At 41.4% G+C, this 20,760-nt stretch overlaps 1 protein-coding gene and 1 long non-coding RNA gene across 3 annotated transcripts in view; both read left to right on the top strand.

Annotated features, from left to right (window-relative positions):
* The first annotated feature begins 11,900 nt into the window (after positions 1-11,900).
* Positions 11,901-18,533, top strand: LOC121398756. The gene is made up of 3 exons (XR_005964507.1): positions 11,901-12,154; positions 16,258-16,561; positions 18,447-18,533. It is a non-coding gene; the product is annotated as an uncharacterized LOC121398756 (long non-coding RNA).
* ankfn1l.S (ankyrin repeat and fibronectin type III domain containing 1 like S homeolog) overlaps positions 18,534-20,760 on the top strand; it is a 178,975-nt gene continuing 176,748 nt past the window's right edge. For both annotated transcript variants that reach the window (XM_041577990.1, XM_041577992.1), the window contains exon 1: positions 18,534-18,616. In XM_041577990.1, coding sequence (XP_041433924.1) covers positions 18,589-18,616 — 28 coding nt within the window. In that variant the 5' untranslated portion in view covers positions 18,534-18,588. The remainder of the gene's footprint in view (positions 18,617-20,760) is intronic.

Consider the following 20,760-nt stretch of genomic DNA (forward strand, 5'->3'; position numbering starts at 1 on the left):
ATCCCTGCAGTGAGCACCAACCATTTGGTTTTTTGGTGTGTTACCACAATTAATGTGGACATGATCTTGTGGTAACATGGGTGTGGTTTAAAGTGGGTGCGGTTTAAAAACAGGGAGTGGTCAACACTGGCTTCCATTATCGGCCCTTCACTATGTGAAAAATTGTGGCCTTCCATACCACAAAAGTTGGACATCATTCATTTCTAGAGTGAAGAGGAAAGAGGTTTTTAAAAATCCAGGACTATCATTATTACCCAAAAGCCATGGGTTAGTTGAGTATAAGGGGGTATAAAGGGGAGTCCATTGGATCATTTTGCACCAGAGCCCACAAATCCAGTGTCGTAACTACCATACAGTAGACCCTGTGTTTGCTGGGGGGCACAGATTGCAAGGTCTGCTGTATAGTAGTTCCCCCTTCACTGCACTTTTAACTTCACTGCTCCTTTGCTGTGGGTGGGTGTCGGCATTGGTACAGGGATCTGTGGGTACTTCTCCATAAACTCTCAATAAACATCTATTTACTGCAATAAAATCTATTCCTCTACCTCTTTGCTTTGGGGTAGATAGTTACATGGCTTTGCAGCAACACCTGCTAGTGTGGTACAGGGGGAGGGACAGAGATTAAAACCCAGGTATGATAATGGCTGTTGATGGAACCACAACTACATCCACATCATTATGTTGATACTGATTCAGTCCATGTTTTTCTTTTTTCATTTTTGAATCTCAATTTTGTCAATCTAAATGGGAATGTGAACAAGGACTCTAAGACCCCACAAAGGGGATTATTAGCCCACTACTGACATAGGTTAACCTGACATTCTTCATACACATTGTTTGGTAGGTCCCTGCCCTGCACAGTTTATTAATTAATCATTATCGTTCAGATCTCCTGGAAAAAGGGAGATTCCGGAGCAGGAAGAGCAAATCATGAGGATTGGGGAGACGCTATTGATAGACTCTGGTGGGCAGAGAGAAGTTAATTTGGGCTATATTTAGCACTCTGAGTGCTCCGTCTTCCCCGCCTGGTCCATCTGTTAAATTTTTCTTTGCACTGAAGAGATGGAAGTGATTCGGTGCTGGGACTCTCCATTCATTTTTCATGTTTTTCCCTGCAGCACAGCTGATTACTGAACTTAGCAGTGTCTTTGATTGAAATTGGCATAGACAGGGACCAGCTAAGAGTGAATCAGAGACTGCGATATACAGCGCCGCATTGTTTTGGCTCCTGCTGTTTAGAGGATACTCTGCAGGGGATAGTCAGAACAGCAGAGGGAATTATAGGAAATTCTTTATTACCGATATCACAACTATTCAAAAAACATGCCATTCAGCGTGGATATAGTATAGTAGATGTTTTCCATCCATCCCATCCATTGTTTTCTTTGTTACTAACGGGTAGAAGGTTTCGTAGCATTCAAACTGTAACAGCCAGACACTACAAACGTTTTTTTCCCACAGGCGGGAAATGTTAAAAATGATTTCCTTTTTGTCTGTAATAATAAAACAGTACCTTGTACTTGATCCCAACTAAGATATAATTAATCCTTATTGGAAGCAAAACCAGCCTATTTGGGTTATTTAATATTAAAATGATTTCCTGGGGGAGTGGTTATGAGACAGACCTGAGAAGTCGCAACTTTCCAGGGATCCACTCCTGGCGATTACCGTAAGCAAAATTGAGCACTTACCCAGGCACGAGAATACACACAGTCGATATACAAGTCTTCCGGAACATGACCAGAGGAGGTTAATTGAGGAAACTGGTAAAGAATCTCTTCCACAGACTCCTACGCCACATGCAGTTACAGAATCCAAGATGGCCACCGATACAAAAACCTCTCCTTGGGCCTCCTCGCAGACTGACGGGAATTCCGAATGAGGAGACTCAGAAACTGAGACCACGCTGGTTCAATTACTACAAACTGAGTTGTATGCGGTAGCAACAAAGATCACAGACCACGTAACACAAGAACTGCAGGACCTGGGAAACAGAACAGAGGCAGTGGAAGATCAGTTTGATGAAATACTAAACAAGGTCAACACACATGACCAATTCATTACCAACCTTCAAATACAACTAACACACCTACAAGACCATATGGAAGATACAGAAAACAGGTTACACCGAAACAGTATTAGAATACGGAGCCTCCCAGATGCGGTTCAAGATCTACATTCTGAGTTTCCCTCATGACAGATATACCATCTGACCAATTAATTCTGGACAGGGTCAATCAAGCCGTAGGACACAGAATTCAAGGAGCCCCTGAAAGACATTATTGCCAGAGTACATTACTTTAAATCCAAAGAAACAATCATGAATGCATCAAGGTCAGCTTCCCAACTTGACTAGAAAGGCCACAAGTATTCTATCTACGCAGACCTGGCATCCACAACCATACAACGCAGAAAGCTGATGAAACCAGTGACAACAACGATCTCCCATCGGATCAGATACAGATGGGGATATCCCTTCAAATTATCCTTTTCCTTCCAGAACTAACAACATTCAATTGCTACTCCGCAGGAAGGTCTACACCTACTGTCTCAACTTAAATTGACCGTAACACCACCTACTTCCCCAAAATCTCCATCTCCACCAAAAAGCAGCAGCAACCGCTCTATCTCACCTTTATTGCATAAGAGCCCAAAAAACAATGTCTGAAGGACACCAAACCTGGGTAACTATTACTACAGTTAATTAAGGGGATTGACCAGCTAGAATTCCCCCCCCACTAAAAAGTCTTTATTGTCCTATACGGTCGATAACAGGACCTTACTAATACAGTAGTTGATGATACATCACAATATTTCAATAATGATTAAATGCAACCAGTTTTTTGTTTATTGTTCAATTTTTCCTTTATACTGCAATGAATAACTGTCAGATAATTGCATAGGTTACAAAGGCACCAAAAAGTATCAGCAGCTCTCCAAACAGAGAGAAATATGGTGCTATTATGTGTGACACATAACATAAAGGGGTTAAACTCCCCCTCTAAGAGATCAATGGCCTTTAGGTATTATAATCAGTTGGGAGCTGACATTGTGTTCCTCCAAGAGAGACATTTTTCCAGGTCCTCAGCACCCAAATATTTTCACCATGCTTATCGTAATGTCTATCTAGCATCTTCTCTTAAAAAACATAGACAAAAGAGTAAACTTTTTGTTAAAAGTGTCCATAGCAGACCCAGAAGGAAGATTCCGAATACTGAATGGTCTCATACAAGACACCCAAGTCAAACTAGCAGTAGTCTATGGCCCAAATGAAGGCCAAAATATTTTTTATAATACCATTTTTACATTGCTCGAGGAACATAGTAAAGGCCCAACCCTGCTGCGAGGGGACTTCAATGGAGTGATTAACCTTCATATAGATAGACAGCCAAAAACAACACAACAGGCTAGAGCAAAAAGAAAACATGGCTCCCATTATTTCACAAAATTATTAGAAAAACTTACGTTTATAGATTTCTGGAGAGAATGCCACCCTCAACTAAAAGATTTCACATACTTTTCCCCTCCACGCAACTCCTACTCCAGAATAGAAATGATCTTAATACAGCAACACTTAGCCACACTGATAGTACACTCTAAAATACACTCCTGCTCCTGGTCCAAGAATTCGCTAATAACAGTACAATTATCCAACTTAATCAATATACCAGACTCAGACAGATGGAGAATGGATGATTACATGTTATCAGACCCACAGATAACAAATAATATAGAACAAGAACTAAAACAACATTTTAAAGCCACCAACACCCCAGACATCACTAGCCCCACTTTATGGTCTGCCCATAAAGCATATATCAGAGGCATATTCATACAAGCTAAAGCAAGACTTATTAAAGCAAAAACTGAGAAAACCAATAGCTTAACCAATTACAAATTAAAGAGGATCAACTTAAATTACACCGAAGGTATCTCTCTCCCTTAAAAAACTGATCAACCAACTGAGAACCCAAATAAACTTATTACTAACAGAAAACGAGATTAAGAAAATGCAATGGGTAAAACAAAAATATTTTCAGACGGCAAATAAGGCAGACACTGTTAGCCTGCCGCCTGACAAATAAATTTCTACAATCCCCTTTTACCTAAATTAGGAACCAAAAAGTTCACGTTACAGCAAACCCAACCAAAATAGTTCAGGAATTTGCTAACTACTATCAATCTTTATACCAAAAGCAAGGGGCAAAGGAAGAACAGAAAATAGATGATTTCCTCAAAGAACATAAAACCCCATCCCTAATGGAAGTCCAAATAGAGAAACTATCTACCCCAATAGACCCACAAGAAATACAACAAGCCATCAAAATATAAAAAGTTAAGAAGTCCCCAGGACCAGACAGTCTACCTGGGAAATATTACAAAACATTCCTAACACCATGGCTCCACAAACTATTTAATGATATTTTACAGAGTAAACACAAATTTCATCCAGAGAACCTTACCTCCCATATACCCGTTATCCCCAAACCAGAAAAGGACAATAACAACTGCAAGAAATTTCACCCAATATCAATCTTAAATCTAGACATAAAGCTATTAGCAAAAATTATGGCTACCAGATTGAACTCTTTTCTTTGGATCTTAATACATAGAGACCAATCATGCTTCATACCAGGGCGGCAAGTCTCCGATAACATACGCAGAATAACCAACCTGATAAATCTAGCGAAAGAAAAAAATATCCCCTCAATGTTACTATCATTAGACCTGGAAAAGGCTTTTGACACAGTGTCATGGGCATATCTGCAAAAAACTCTTTTAAGTTGTGGTTTCCCAATTCACATTCTTAATATCATTAAAGCTTTATATGATCACACCACATGGGATTTAGTTCCCCCAAATTCTCAACCTGACAGGGCACATGACATGGATGCCCTTTGTCCCCCCTATTGTTTGCCCTGGCCATTGAACCTCTCGCAATTGCAAATCGAGAAACAAACCAAAATAACTGGTTCAAGGTGGGTAATGTGGACTATAATGTGTGTTATATGCTGATAATATTATCTTCTCAGTCTCAAAACCTATGTGATCCCTTCCATTTCTATACAACGAACTACACAACTTTGGGAACATATCAGGACTTAAAGTAAACACAGCAAAGACAGAAGCTCTTAACATTAACATACCCAAACATACTGCTAAACTTAACTTTCAACTACAATGGCAAACAAACAGTAAAACATTTCTAGGTGTCAATGTACACCAAGACCACAATGCCTCGTCACCAATAAACTACAACAAAACATCTCAGAGGATTTTAAAAATGATAACTTCTTGGCTTGTTGCTGAAAAACTCATGAAGGAAAAAAACATCTTCAAATGGTTAAAATAACCTCTGCCATTGACTTTTACATGAATTTGACAGGTTTTAGCTGGAGTATTTTTGGATTCTGATTTCTTTGTTGCTTTGAGGCATAATAAATCTCTAAAAAATCACAAAAAAACTGAACCTTTAATTAATAGACCCCTTTAAGTCAACTTCTTAAGAAAGGATAACATGAATGTCCCACAATGATCATCACTTGGTGGGATTTTTCAGCCATTCTAATCTATATATGACCAAGCCCTGATCCCATATAGGTCATTGTTTTATACTGACCAATAAACTACTAGCTTGGTTGAGAGTGGGGCATTTGGCAGCCGGTACTGGTCCATGACTATTTGCTGAAGGTTATATTGAATTCTGAGTTACTCGCAGGCAGTGGTTAAGTGTTGCTTAAAGTGAGATGGTGCATCCAATTTGCATATTGCAAGTCATACAGTATTAGACAAAATCTCATTTGAGACCAGTTTAATTTTGGAAGGTCTGCGAGCGTACCTGAGAACTCAATAATTTACTTTTACGATTTGTTAGAATCCTGCCAACTCTGGCCCATTTTTGGCAGTGCGGAATCCCTGTATGTTGAAATGAGAAAATGTATTACCACTTAAAGGGCCAATAACCCTTGCTAAACTGTAATGAATCCTTCGCATTGATAAGCAGATTATTACTTTCCACTGCATGTAAAAATGTTTTTTTTTGTAGCTAAATGTCCTGAATGTCATTGAGTTGTAGTTGCCTGTCTGCTCCCTAATGGCAGCCATCTTTAATATTGAGAATTGGGAACGACATCCTCCACTCCCTCTTCTTGCAGGGGGGCCCATATTATGCAGTTAAATCAAAGTTTGGCAACGTATCAGGTGGGTTTAAATGTAAATGCCATAATTTCTAGAAATAATATACAGTAGAATGAGTGCATTGCTATTTCTCAAGCTCAGGCCATTTGTAGCAGTGTCAGGAATACCAAATACTTTGGAGGGTTATTATTTGCAGGAAGTAGGGCTGTATGACCTATGGCCCTTCGGTTGTTGTTAAAGTACAACACCAACTTTTCACTGGGTGCTGTATTTGGATAGCAAGGGTTGCAGTATGGACAACACATATCAATATTACTGTCACCATCTTGCTCTACTGATTCATCTTAACCTAATTTTGCCTAGTGTCAGCATCACTATTGGTGGCAAAGTAGGAATCCAGTCAGTGGCCCTGTGTCAGTGAGGAGACCATACAAATGTGACAGTGGGTCTGAAAGGCTGGGATGTGTGAAGGTTGTGTAGGTCATGGGTGTATTTGGGTGTAATGGAACATACCATGGGTGGATCATAGTGAATGGTCAAGGGTTCTATACAGGTGACTATTTTTATGAATTAGGGCCACATTTTACTTATTTGGCAGGGGTGGGTGAAGGTTGTGTGGGTCATGGGTGTTTTGGGTGTAATGGAACATGCCCTAGTTTCCTAGTTGGATCTTGGGAATGGTCAAGAGTGCTATATACAGTAGGTGAGTATTTTTATTAAATATGGCCACATTCTATTTAGTTGGCTGGGCCGACCTTCTAAGTGGCCAGATGGGTAGTGGTCAAGACTCCCTGCTAATAATACAGGGCCCACATCATTTCTATTAACAGCTTTTATTAGTGTGTCTGTTATTATCTCAATCTTCTTACCTACAACTGCTACCCTGTGAGGCTGTTGCCCCTATCTTGGCCTCCAGAAGTCATCTTTGGGTAAGGTTGAATGTTCCTCTGGGTTGAGGGAGGGCTGTTTATGGGCTTAGGAGAACTTTACTATCATTCTACTAAAAATATTAATTAACACCAATTCAATTAGGGAGGAGGATACAGAAATAAGGTCCCAATCCTACCAGAGTAGTGCCCCCTTAATTGTCTTCAATCAGCAGCTCTGAATACTGAAAAGCACACTGCGTACGGTCTTCTTAAAAGCAATCAATGGTTGATTCTCCAGGTGCTGTGACACTACAACTCCCAAAGCCAGCTGGTGGGTGACAGGTATGCACAAAAGTTATCTCTCCCCCCCATGATAGCCATGTAAGGGAATGCTTTTGCCCAAATGAATTAGATGCTAATTCATTGTTGACTAACAGAAACAGAGAAAAGTGACTGCTAGCAACAGGGCTTCCCTTAGATCATTACAAGCAGATGGCAGTTGAGAAGTCAAGCAGCAGGTTCTCCATCAGGCCTTGCAGTGATGCACACTGGTCCCCTCATGGACTGAACAGTAATCAAATAGCCGGGATGCTAGACACACAAGCACACATTGTACAAGCAGAGGGGATGCAGCACAACAACGTGACCCTTCAGCACTTACAGAGGAACTAGCGGTGTTTGTGCATTTTGCTGTGCAGGCATATAATAATAACTACTAGCTCTGGATGCGCACCAAGCCGATGCACAATCTCATTTCATGCCTGCCGAGAGCATTCTGTAATCCCCAGGAAAAGATTTGCAAAGGCAGAAAAGTTGGTGCAGAAAGTGCTTCACATTGTGGCTCTATAAGAGCTTCCTATAGGCATGACGAAATGTTCCAGAGTGGCCATTACAGAGACGCCTATATAGACTCAGCAGCCTTTATAATTATTTTTTAACTGAATTCCTCTCGATTTCTTTCAATTGTTATTAGGGAAGCATCAGATTTGAGATCCCAGCTGGGGATTTAGGGCAAATCTCAGCACTATTTAGTTCCTGACAGGCAGCGTGGATCGTGGAGGGTCAGTGGGGCCCACAAACGCCCCAGTGTCTCGTCGGCCCAGTACAACCCTGAAAACAGGAAGAGAAGACATCAAAGATGTCAAAGAAGACATCAAAGAAGCGGTAGCGATGGCAGAATGTAAAGGAAAGGAAAAGGCAGTGTTGGACTGGGTCTCCTAGAGCCCACCAGAGAACCTGTCACCAACACAGACATTAGATATAGATAATGCCAGATTGTAGAGGCTGTCAGCAGAACTGAAGACTGTCCTAGGTTGGGGTCCACTGGGAGATCCTCTGATAGCCTTACCTACATAAAAATGGATACAGTTGCTGATATAAGAACTAGCTTTCACCTAGATTCATTTGAAATCTTATTGGTCCCCTTGTCCCATTTTCCTGCTGTTTCTCAGGCTGCTTCATTATTCTTCCAAGGATGATTAAGGGCAGTCTCTTCAGTGCAAATGCAAAGGATTATTCCTGCTCTGCTCAACTCAATTCAATTGGCTGGCCATATATCTATTTCCAAGCTCAACACTGATCCTTGAAAGTAGCCGAACACTGCTTTGATATGCTTTAATGGCTATGTACTGTACTATGGGAGCTGCCATGTGTTTTAAAAAGTCTTGTAATCATACTGTTACAGTGTATAGAGGATGCATTGGCCAAGGCAATTGCAGTCCTACATGCAGAGGTCCAGTACACAGTAATCTATATTCCCATTTATCAATGTCTAAAGAGAAGATAATGCATTCTCATACATGGAATATTTCCCTTTGAAGCCATTCCCTGTACTTAAGCTAATACTGCCTATGCATGCTATAGCAGAGCCTTTCCTTGCTTCTGGGGATTTTTTTTTTGGGGACAGATATATGAAGGAGGATTAGCAGGCTTTGTGCATATGAAGAATACATAGCCAGAGTGTGGCGCTTCTCTTTGTGCTCCCGCCGTTTCCACTTGATCAAGTCACAATGCACTTAGTGGATAAGAAATGTTTTGTGTTAGTTTTAATGGCATTTGGTGCACAAGAATCAAAATCTTCTTTATGATACTGGTCATTTTCTAACTATAGAAAAGGCTCTTTAGGAAGTTTATATTTTGACTGAAGGGCACATAAACCTTCTGTAGCAACGGTGCTCCTCCTAAATATTGATGGACTATCACTCCCAGAATACTCAAATATATTATCATGGACATACTGGGACTGGTTGTCTTGTAACTTCAGGGATAAAGCAATATTGCGCCATAGAACTTTTTCCAAGTTCCAAGGCCAGAGGTCCAACAGGTACAAGTGATTCCTCCAATGAGAATCCTGCCTGCTTTCATTACACCTGTTTCTCTTTTCTGCAACCGAGCACCTAAACAGCATGTTATCGACCCTTCTGAACCCTCTTTACAGTGTTATATCGACAAGTGAAAACTGAACTTTAATCTCCTTATGAAAGATAATAGCACAATGATTGATTAATTTCGGGATACTTCCCATTGGAGAATCATCTTGCATGTGCAATTACGTTTTCAGCTGTTATTTTAGAGGGCTTGGGGGTGCAATTGTGATGTATTATTATTATTATTATTATTATTGTTGTTGTTTTGTACATGGGGCCATTCTAGGAGCAATTGCACTTTGGTCTAATTACAAAAAGAATGGCGGTTCAGATTTTTTTGTTCTATGGGCTGTGAATTTGCTGACTCTAGAGACCGGGCATTTCTTTGCATGTTAAAATGAGATATAAACAGAAGTGGGCTTGAATAATATCAATAAAAATGTAGCCTCAAAATAAATCTGCTTTTTGATTGCCAGGAGTCACTTGATTATGTCAAGCATTTAGGAAGGGAGGGCAGTTAGTGCTCATACAAAGATCACTTGCATCCAGGATCTCACTGCACTCTCCACCAGATAAATAAATCCAGCTTAAGGTGCTGGACTGCACTACTGGGTGCAAAAGCCCTGTCCTTGCCACACGCATAGAGCAGATGATAAGAGCCGGTTGTGATTTGCACCTCTCTGGACACTCATATTAGGGGTCGGGTAGGTTAGACGGAGGTATGGTTACTGGCTCCTTATGAATATAGCGCTACTGGCGAATACAGATCTCTGTGCTCCATTTTGACACGGTGCTAAATGCAGAAAACATGGTGGACTGCACCCATATTATTATTTTCAACTTTCCACCCACTGCACTTGACCCCTCAGAAATTGCAGTTTATTCACATAGCTGATTGGCATGTTTCTTGCCATCCTTTATAGAATTTAAGAAACTGTGCCCTGCGGTGGTCATAAATGATGGTGTTCACGAAAAAATCATGAAATCCGAACGGTTTCAAGAAACAATTGAGCAATTCGAATGTTTTCATGAAAAAATCGACCACTTCGAAAGTTTTCACTATAAAATCAAGCAATTCGAATGTTTTTACAGAAAAATCGAGCAATTCAAAAGTTTTCACTAAAACGAGCAATTCAAACGTTTTCACAAAAAAATTGAGCACTATGAATGTTTTCACTACAGAATCGAGCAATTTGAAAGTTTTCATGGAAAAATCGAACAATTCGAACGTTTTCACGAAAATAAAAAAACGGAAATTGACGCCGGCGATTTTTCACCTGCAAATTATTGTGGGCGATTGAGGCGATTTTATTTGCCGTCTGTGAAACGCGGAAATTCACCACGAATTCGTGCCAGCCGAATTTATTCGCCCATCACTAATTTTTGCAGGGATATTCCTCAACCGAGTAAACTTATATGGCACAACGTTGATATGTATACAGGTAAATATGCCCCCACTTAGCACACACTCCCCAGACTTTGTCAATATAACATAAACAGAAGGATTGAAGAAACAGCTGCAAAGTTTGCTCCTGGTCTAGTAACCCATAGCAACCAATCACTTATTCCTAAAGACATAGAACAATAAATGCTCTTTGGTTGCTGTGGACAGCTGGAAATCCCTAAAGAAATTTTCCATAGGCTGTAGTTGCCCTTTAAGTGAAAAATAAGTTCATACTGACCCTTATGTGAGAGTCCTATATGTACCTAAATACTGCCAAACTTCATCACTGGTTGCCTGGCGATGCCTACAATTGCAGATCTTCATTTGACAGCCTGTAAAAACCATTAAACCAACCAAAAGCCTTGATCTGCTATCTGCTCAATTGCTACATCTGAGTTGTGCAGAACCCCAGCTTCCAAGGCAAGAGGGAAATCTACAGCTGAAAGCAGCTACAATTGTTCACATTGCAACTTCGGGCGACTTCGGAAATCAAAGCGATGCAAGTGCATTGGCGCTGGCGTTTTCTCTTTTTAGCAGGGGGAAGGCAGTTCGGGGAGATTGTCGTCCCGCAGAAGAGGCGGATAATCGCCAGGTAACAAAATCTCCCCGAATCTGCCCGTGTGCTAGCTCTCTTAACCAGGAGGTCAAGTACATCATCAAAGGCACATTGTTCTGTGTATAGCTGGCTTTTCTAGTATACTTTGCCTTTAATAGAGTCAATTAATTTGACATTTATTTATGTTCTTACTTTAGGCTAGAACTTCTGCAGCACCCTATGGTGGAACATGGTGTGAAAGTGAGAAGGTCTGTGTAAGAGCCATCCTGGTATCTCTTCTTTGGCCCGCAGCTTAAGGGTTAATGCGATTGGGCCAAAGTGGCATGCAGCCATTGTCAGCAGGGGGCTAGGACAGCAGTGACGGTATTAAGTTTTACTGCAGAAACAGGAAAAACAAAAGGAGCTTTGGCTGCGGCGAAAAATCAATATTGAGGGGTTGTCAGTTGTGTTATGTTAATTATCTTTAACATCAAAGTATATCGGTGTATCAGAGTGATACTAGAATTAGAGAGATCAGTGAAGGGGAAGGAAAAAAGGAGAATGGGGGGGGCAGGAGAGAGGATTTGAAAAGGGAAGGAGGGGCAACGATGGAGCGAGAGAGACAGGAGCGAAAAGGCGAAGATTGCCTATGAAGGAACCTTACTCTGTGTGACTGACTGAGAGGTGATCCACGAGCTTTCCTCTCATTAAACATTCCTGGAGCATCAGGCAGAGCGAGAGAGACAGAGGAGGGAACGGCTGGTGGCATCAGATTGCGGGAACAATTCTGGTGCTTCTTGTGGTATCCTTTTGAGTAAACCTTAGTAGGTGCTGAGAGATACATAGTGTGAGGGGGGTGCACTGGATGCTTGATATGAGTGTGTGTATAGTGTGTGGGGGGTGCAGAGTCTGTAGACCCTCCTGCACTAATTCCTGACACAGGTAGAGCTCCTGCCACCACCCCTTACTATGCAGGTGTTTATTGTTGCCTTTTTTATATTTTTTATGTTTCCATGTCATTAGCTATGAGGTTACAGAACCACTGGCAGAGTTTATTTATCACTTAGTACTGGAATAACTGCAGAAATGGCCGTACTGATAACCAAGGGCAGAACGTTGCTCTACTGCCTTACCCCACTGTCACCGTCCCCTTCATCACTAAGAAGAGTTACTCACCAAGCAACATAGTCGGGAATGATAATACCACCAACCTCAGTGTCTTGGCTTCCGACTTACTCACAGACTCCAGGGTACGGCAAATATGTCTGCAGATATTTTAGGGAGCTGACATCATATTTGATGTACTTACAGTAGTGTGTCTCCCACTTTACAGTATACTGACAGAGCCTGGGAAACATAGTGAATCATTCTCGGATTACAACAAGAGAAGGGCAGTTCCTGGGATCTTGTGGTGGTTTGTACCAGCTGAGAATTGTTGGCCAAAATTTGGTGAGGGTGCTGGAGACTTTATATGGGTTATTGGTGTGCCCATGGGGTAGTGTAGAAAAGGCGAGCTTCTAATATCTATGCACTGAAGTGGGATTATATTGGATATTGTGAGAGTAATAAGAAAAGAGGAGAGATACTTGTCCTTGTGTCTGTGTGTTAGTAGGATGGGAGAGGTAGGTGAACTGATGTCTGTGTATTAAAAAGAAGAGAGTGTTTAGTTCTCTGAAACCTGGATATCAGGAAAAGGGGAAGATAGGCACCAAATTGTCTGCTTATTAGTAGATGGTGAGAGGAAGGAGCCCTTAAGCCTGAGTACTGGAAGGAGGAAAGGTGTCTGTTTTTAATATTAGAGGTAAGTGTCATGATGACTTTTTATCGGGAAGTAAAAATGAGATAAGCTGGTGTCTGTGTTTTATTAAGAATGTGAGCGTTAAACTGGCCATACACCATAAGATCCGCTCGTTTGGCAACAACGCCAAACGAGCGGATCTTTCCCTGATATGCCCACCAATGCAGGGCTAGGGCCGAATGATCGGATTACAACGAGGAGCAATGGGCTCCGACGGGTGAAAAATGAAACCTTCCCGATCGATATTGTAGCCAAATATCGATCAGGAAGACCCATCGGAAGCCCCTATACACGGGTAGATAAGCTGCCAAATTGGTCTAAAGGATTGATATCGGCAGCTTTAAAGGGATACTGTCATGGGAAAAAACATTTTTTTCAAAATGAATCAGTTAATAGTGCTGCTCCAGCAGAATTCTGCACTGAAATCCATTTCTCAAAAGAGCAAACAGATTTTTTTATATTCAATTTTGAAATCTGACATGGGGCTAGACATACTGTCAATTTCCCAGCTGCCCCAAGTCATGTGACTTGTGCTCTGATAAACTTCAATCACTCTTTACTGCTGTACTGCAAGTTGGAGTGATATCACCCCAGTGTCGGACTGGCCCAGCGGGACACCGGGAAAATACCCGGTGGGCCCCGACCCTAGTGGGCCCCCGCCGGGCCAGACCCGCTCTCCCAAACAGTTTTTCTAAAAAAAACCAATTTCGGCGCAGCGCTATTTGCGCATGCGCGCCTAGCCTCGTTTACGCATGTGTGCTTAGTGATTTTTGCGCATGCGCGATGCGCCGCCTGAGCGAGTATGGTGATCGGCGATTCGGCTCAAAGTAGGTAGCGGGGGCCAGAGGGGGGCCCTGGACAGCGGTCCCGGTGGGCCCCGGGCCCCCCAGTCCGACCCTGTATCACCCCCTCCCTTCCCCCCCCCCCAGCAGCCAAACAAAAGAACAATGGGAAGGTAACCAGATAACAGCTCCTTAACACAAGATAACAGCTGCCTGGTAGATCTAAGAACAACACTCAATAGTAAAAACCCATGTCCCACTGAGACACATTCAGTTACATTGAGAAGGAAAAACAGCAGCCTGCCAGAAAGCATTTCTCTCCTAAAGTGCAGGCACAAGTCACATGACCAGGGGCAGCTGGGAAATTGACAAAATGTCTAGCTCCATGTCAGATTTCAAAATTTAATATTAAAAAATCTGTTTGCTCTTTTGAGAAATGGATTTCAGTGCAGAATTCTGCTGGAGTAGCACTATTAACTGATGCGTTTTGAAAAAAACATGTTTTCCGATGACAGGATCTCTTTAATCTGTACGGCCATCAATAGTCTACCATTATTACAGTTGGTAGGGGGAAAGGTATGTCTTGCATGAGGAGTTAGGAGAGAGGTAGATGTCATGATGTCTGTATACTAGGAGGAGAGTATAAGGTGCCTCAATGTTTTTGTGGTAGAAGGAAGAGGTAGATGACTGATGTCTGTATATTAGGAGGAGGGGATATGTATGCACCCTCATATTTGTGTATTAGGAGGCGTGAGGGTTACAGTAGGTGCCCTAATGTCTATGTATAAGGAAGAAGAATGAGGTTGAAAGAGCTGCCCTGATATCTTTGTATCTGAAAGATGTGAAGAGCACTGGTGAGATTATACACATGGGGGGGAGCTAGGTGTCCTGATACCCAGGGCCATGTTTATATATAGGCCCCCAAGGGCCTGTGCCTAAGGCGGAATGGTTTTGGGGGCGGCCCTCGTGGTGCCACGCTGCGTGACGTCAATGCACACAAAGCATGACGTTGGTGCGCCAACATGTGACGTCAACGCGCACAACGTAGGGGCGTGTTTAGGTCCGATGCCTAGGGCAGCATCTGACCTAAATACAGTCCTGCTGGTACCTGTGCATTAGGTGCAATGATAAGTAGCGTTGCCACCTGAATGATAAAATTGATCCCTGATGATAAGAGCCAGGTGTCTGGGTACCGTGTCCTAATGCAGGTATAATAGGCAGAGACTAGTGAAGGAATAACACACATTAGAACACGTTACATGAAAGGCCACACTGCATCTCCCTCTCACCTCACTTCTCACTGCTCTTTCCCAACATAACATTAAAACCTTCATATAACCCTCTATCTGCACTCTATGTAACTATTCTGTTCATTGTGACTGATATAGGAAGTGACTGATATATCTATGTGTGCATAAAGATAAGTATACATAAATATATACAAACACACACAAGCTAATATTTAGCAGTTTCTCTTCTAGATGTTTTTACGAAGGCCGAAGCCTGCAGCGGAGTGTTCACATGGCAACCATTTCTGCTTACTCTCGTTTGGTCTCCATGCTAACTTCACAGAGGCTTATTAGTGAACTGTCTTATGCCGAGATGTTTTAATTTGCCTTTATCTCACACTGTTAAAGAAAACCTTTTTATGTAATATGTTATGAAGTAGTGTGTAGGTGCATCCCAGCATTGCTTGGAAATAACCCACCGATATAGTGTTCTGTTGACCTAAACATAAGCCTAGTTGTAATCATATGTCACTAAGTATTATATAATTCTTGGGATTCTTCACTTTAACCTAAAGACTTGATTCTACTTTTCCCTGCCATATACTTCTTCTGTTGATGTCAGTAAACTTAAGTTGTCCATACATTTGAGTCTAGACCAAGTTGGGTCCAAAACGGTTACTTGTCTTCTCAGATTCTTTTTTCCTGATATTGGTTTGACCAGGCTCTGACACTGAACACTAAACAATTGCATCAGCCCAGCTGGGTGGCCAGAAATCTGATGGTTCATGCTTAGTAATGTATCTATTGAGTAATGGATGCCGTAGAGACACATAGGACAATAAAAGCTTGCTGGTGGGGCACTGGCTTTAGTCATGGAACTTGCAATATTTCTGAAGATCATCACTTGTAAAGGATAAATGTACTTAAGGCTATTGATGGTGGTAGAATCACAAAAACATGTAGGAGAAGGTTAAGAAAGGTAACATGTGAAGTATAGAACTATAGAACTATTTCAAAGAGCTATTCGGTCTATTATTGTGATACTTTATTTATAAGGCACCAATGCCAACAGTTTCTTCTTTAACTAAAACTTCAGAATGGGGTTTTCCTCATGACATCCTCTTTTTGAGTCAGTCAAATCAAGAGACATGGGTCATTAACAGGAAGACGCCTTGGTGACTTGCCCTCAGGGGATGCGAGGACTGCTGATATCAAACCTGCCCCAGTTAAGTGGGAAGAGGGTAGGCTTGCTGAAACCTAACACAGAGTGGTGGGAGCATGTCCTCATTTGGGAAACTGACCGAGTACTTCAGCTTGAGAAAGTCGGGGGAGGACATTCGGCCTGGACGCAGCACTGGCAGAAGGAGTGGGAGTTATTGTTGTTCTGTAACACAGTCAAGGTATAAAGAGCATAACCAACTTGTGTAAACTATAGAAAAGTTTGGTCTGGTTCATGCCATGCGGTGGCTATTTCGTTGGCTTGAATATTGTATCATACAGGTTTCAGCATTTAGGGGTTGGCATAAAATTACATACATAAAAGAACCCCATATGTCCCAGTTTGACAGCACTTCAGTGGTCCATTTTTTTAATCAGCAGTTATCTTTTATTCCACGGCCCCAGGCCAGTTAAACTGCAGGGTGTGATCCAATCTGATGGCAGAAAGTATCACCTGGTTGTAGAGACCATTATATTTGTCCTCCTATAACAGGGGTCTCCAACCTTTTTTTAGCCGTGAGCCACATTTAAATGTACAGAGAGTTGAGAAGTGACACAAACATGAAAAAAGTTCTTGAATGTGCCAAATAAGGGTTGTGATTGGCTATTTTATAGCCCTGTGTGCACTGGCACTCTACAGCAGGCTCTGTTTGGCCATAAATCAGTTTTTTATGCAACTAAAAATTGCCTGGAAATTAAAAATAAGCTGATTTGTGGCCACTGGGAGCAACATTCAAGGGGTTGGAGAGCAACGTGTTGCTCATGGGCCACTGGTTGGGGATCACTGTCCTATAGCAAACAGTCCAGGTGCATACTGGCTCAATAATGAAGGAGAAAATGGGAGAAACATTGAGGCCTAGGGATGAATTAAAGAATATTGTAGTTTTGTTTGTTGGGCCTCACTCGGCACAGTACATGATGTTTGTACTGCATCTCAGTGTATGGGCATGATGTCTCATAGCTTTAGTTTCTTACATAAAGGAAAGGGTTAGCGTTCCTGCCCCATAATGTGTTTACTTATTCTGTGTTTGTAAACTGCAAACTCCACGACCTATTTAATATTAATGTGTCACTTTTTAAGCAGCCACTGTGCCGCGACAATGAATTGCCATCTGCTTGTCTTACATGGTGGAACCTTAACGTTTATTCTACGGATTCGTTTCTAATTTTAGCAGAAGGATGCCAGGATTACAAGATATAACTGTAGGCTGTAGATACATTTCTCTTTAGATTGAAGTACTTGTCAAACCAGATTGTTCAATTAACATTCAATGACCCGGAACTTTGGGCTGCACTGGCTCTTGTTATGTAGGACACATGTACAGCACAAAATAGGAACTGGCGGGGAAGTGAACCAAGACTAAAAGGAAATCATCAGATGTGTTGATACTTCTTAGTGTTTTTTTTACTGCTATGGGACTTATTTATTCTTGCAAACTTTTTTTTATTGCTGCAGGAAAAGAGTTAAACAATTGCACATCCTATTGATCATTATCACACAGAATTTCTTCTGGTGAAAAAAAATATATATTCAGCAAATCCAGATTTTCACTGAATGCTGAAAAACATTCTAAATATTCAATCCAGTTTGTTAGTTGATCCTATGAAATCCCACCGGACAGTAAATGCCTATACCTCTCATCGGAGCGATCCTGCATTTTTCAGGAGATGCACATCGTTTCAGCAGCCATTTGAATGGATCATTGAAATCTGGTTGTCCTTGTGTGGGGCAAATTTCCAGTTTTATTTCCAGCTATGTGACCTTTTAAAATGGGAATAACCAGGGTTCCCTTGTGCCGATGTACACAGGGCCACCTCTAGTATATGTGTGGAGTCACTGTCCTACTAGTAATAAGTTGTGTTGTAAAGTGATAGGACCAGTTGTCCAGGAGCATCTATTAAATTAGTGAAATGTAACCATCCACATTTGTGATCAAATTGAACAACGGCTGGATGGGCCCGGCATGACCCACTTCATTGTTTAATATATTCTGTATCTCTATAACAGCACTATCAAGTGAAGTTGATACAAATGCTAAGATAATGGCTATTTTTTATGTATTTCAGGTCTCTGGATAGAAAGCTACAGAGACCTGTTCTTGGGAAGTCTTTGACCCTTCCCAGCATCCCCCAGTCTCCAGTGCTGACCAGAGTCCCACAGCATCAGGACAGCATTCCTCGCCTTCCTGCAGCTGGCTCATCAGACTCTATGGTAACCTGCAAACTTCCCCCTGCTGGTAAGTTTCTAACCACTGTTTCTCTGTGGCAAATAGAAATTAATGATTTATACAGAAAGACTACTTCATATGTGCTTGGTATCAGCTTTATACAGTGATCCATATATCTCCCATCAAGTATGTTCCGGAATTCAAATCTAAAAGTGCTCCTGACACCCTCTCTCCATAATTCACTTCTAGGTGTGCTCCCAGCTCTCTCCATAATTCACTTCTAGGTGTGCTCCCAGCTCTCTCCATAATTCACTTTGAGAAGTACTCTCAACTCTTTCCACACTATACTTCTAATAGTGTTTCCAACTCCAACCATACTTCACTTCATAGTCTCTCTCCTTAATCCACTTCTAAGGGTGCCTCAACTTTCTTTATCATTCACTTGTAATAGTGCTGCTAATTCTCTCCCTAATTCATATCTAAATGCCTCCATACATGGCCCGATAAAAGCTGCTGACAGACCGAGTTGGCAGTTTATTGGCCCGTGTGTGGGGCCATCCGACGGGCTTCCCCGATCGATATCTGGCCGAAAGTTGGGCAGATCTCGATTGGGCAGGTTAAAAAATCCCATCGGATTGCGGCCGCATCTGTGCGTTTATGCAGTCCTATGATCCGACCGCCTGTATCGGATGCATTATGAACCAATCGTTGGGCCCTAGTGCCCACGATCGGATTAGCCCAATATCGCCCACCTCAATGTGGGCATATCGGGGAGAGATCGCCAAATGAGCTGATCTCTACGTCTATGGCCATCTTAAGAGTGCTCTCAACTTTTACGCGTCCAACTGGCTCTCTCCATAATTCACTTCTAAGAGTGCCCCTGACTCTCTCCATAATTCACTTCTAGAAGTGCTCCCTACTTTCTCCATAATTTACCACTAGGGGTGCTACCAACTCTCTCCTTAATTCACTTCTAAGAGGTGCTGTCAACACTCTCTAAAGTTTCTTTAACTGCTAAGAATGCTTTCAACTCTTTCTTCATAATAGAATTCTAAGAGAGCTCCCGACTCTCCAAAATACAATTCAAATAGTGCTCCCAACTCTATCCATTCAGAGTACTCCTGAATCTCTCCATAATTCACTTTCAAGAGAGCTCCCAAACCACTCTCCATAATTCAGTTCTAAGAGTGCTTCCAACTCATTCCTTAATTTGTTTCTAAAAGTCTTCCCAACTCTCTGACTCTCTCTGACTTCTAAGAGTGCTCTAAACTCTATCTATTATTAATTTCTAAAAGTGATCCAGTTTCTCTCCATAAGTGCTCCCAAGTCTTTCTTTGATTCACTTTTAAGAGTGCCCCAAGTCTCTTCAAAGAGTGCTTACAACTTTCTTTTTAATGGAACTTCTAAGAATGCTCCCAACTTTCACTATATATATATATATCCATAAATCACTTCTAAGGATGTGCCCATAATATTTCTGGCTTATTTCCCTTATTTCCCAGATAAAATGCTCAAATATGTTTTAAATTTAAATTTCTCTGTGCTCCAAAATGGATAAACCTGCAGCAATTCTACATTTCAGGAAGGCAATATGCAAAAGGTGCATTGCACCCATTTTTTTACATGCACACTGCATTTTTTAGTAATTGAGTCTTTGGAGACCATGCTTATGTAGACTATACAGAGATACAATGATTGGTCAAAGTTAATTATCATTATAACTGATTGGATTTCTGAGCAGATTCCTTATTCACTAAATGTCGTTTGTGACCAACAAAATTTTGGAGGTCAAATAGGGCCAAAAGTCAGTTCATGGAGAATAAGTAGATGAGTAGAGAGAATGGTATAAATTAGGGGGTATATTTTAGAGTGTTCTTCATCAGTGCCTGTACTGCATCATACCTCAAACCATAAGGGTCCAGGGTTGTTTTTGTAGCTGGTCGTGCATAATAGTCAACAACTAACTACATGAAAAATTGGCACTCTTTCAAAAAGTAATAGTAAGTAATTGATTCTATCTAGTGATCAAAATAACAGGCAGTCTGATGTCTTTGTGCCTGTAGGGGACACTTACTCATACACTACAGAAAAAATTGTATGTTTAGAGCAACCATACACAAGAATATAATACAAATAGCTGTTTGTTTTGAGCTACATTTGTTTTATGATAAGACTTAGGCTATGTGCTGGTACATCATTTAGTTCTGTTTTTA

The sequence above is a fragment of the Xenopus laevis genome, chromosome 9_10S, assembly GCF_017654675.1.
Source record: "Xenopus laevis strain J_2021 chromosome 9_10S, Xenopus_laevis_v10.1, whole genome shotgun sequence".
Taxonomy (NCBI): Eukaryota; Metazoa; Chordata; class Amphibia; order Anura; family Pipidae; genus Xenopus; species Xenopus laevis.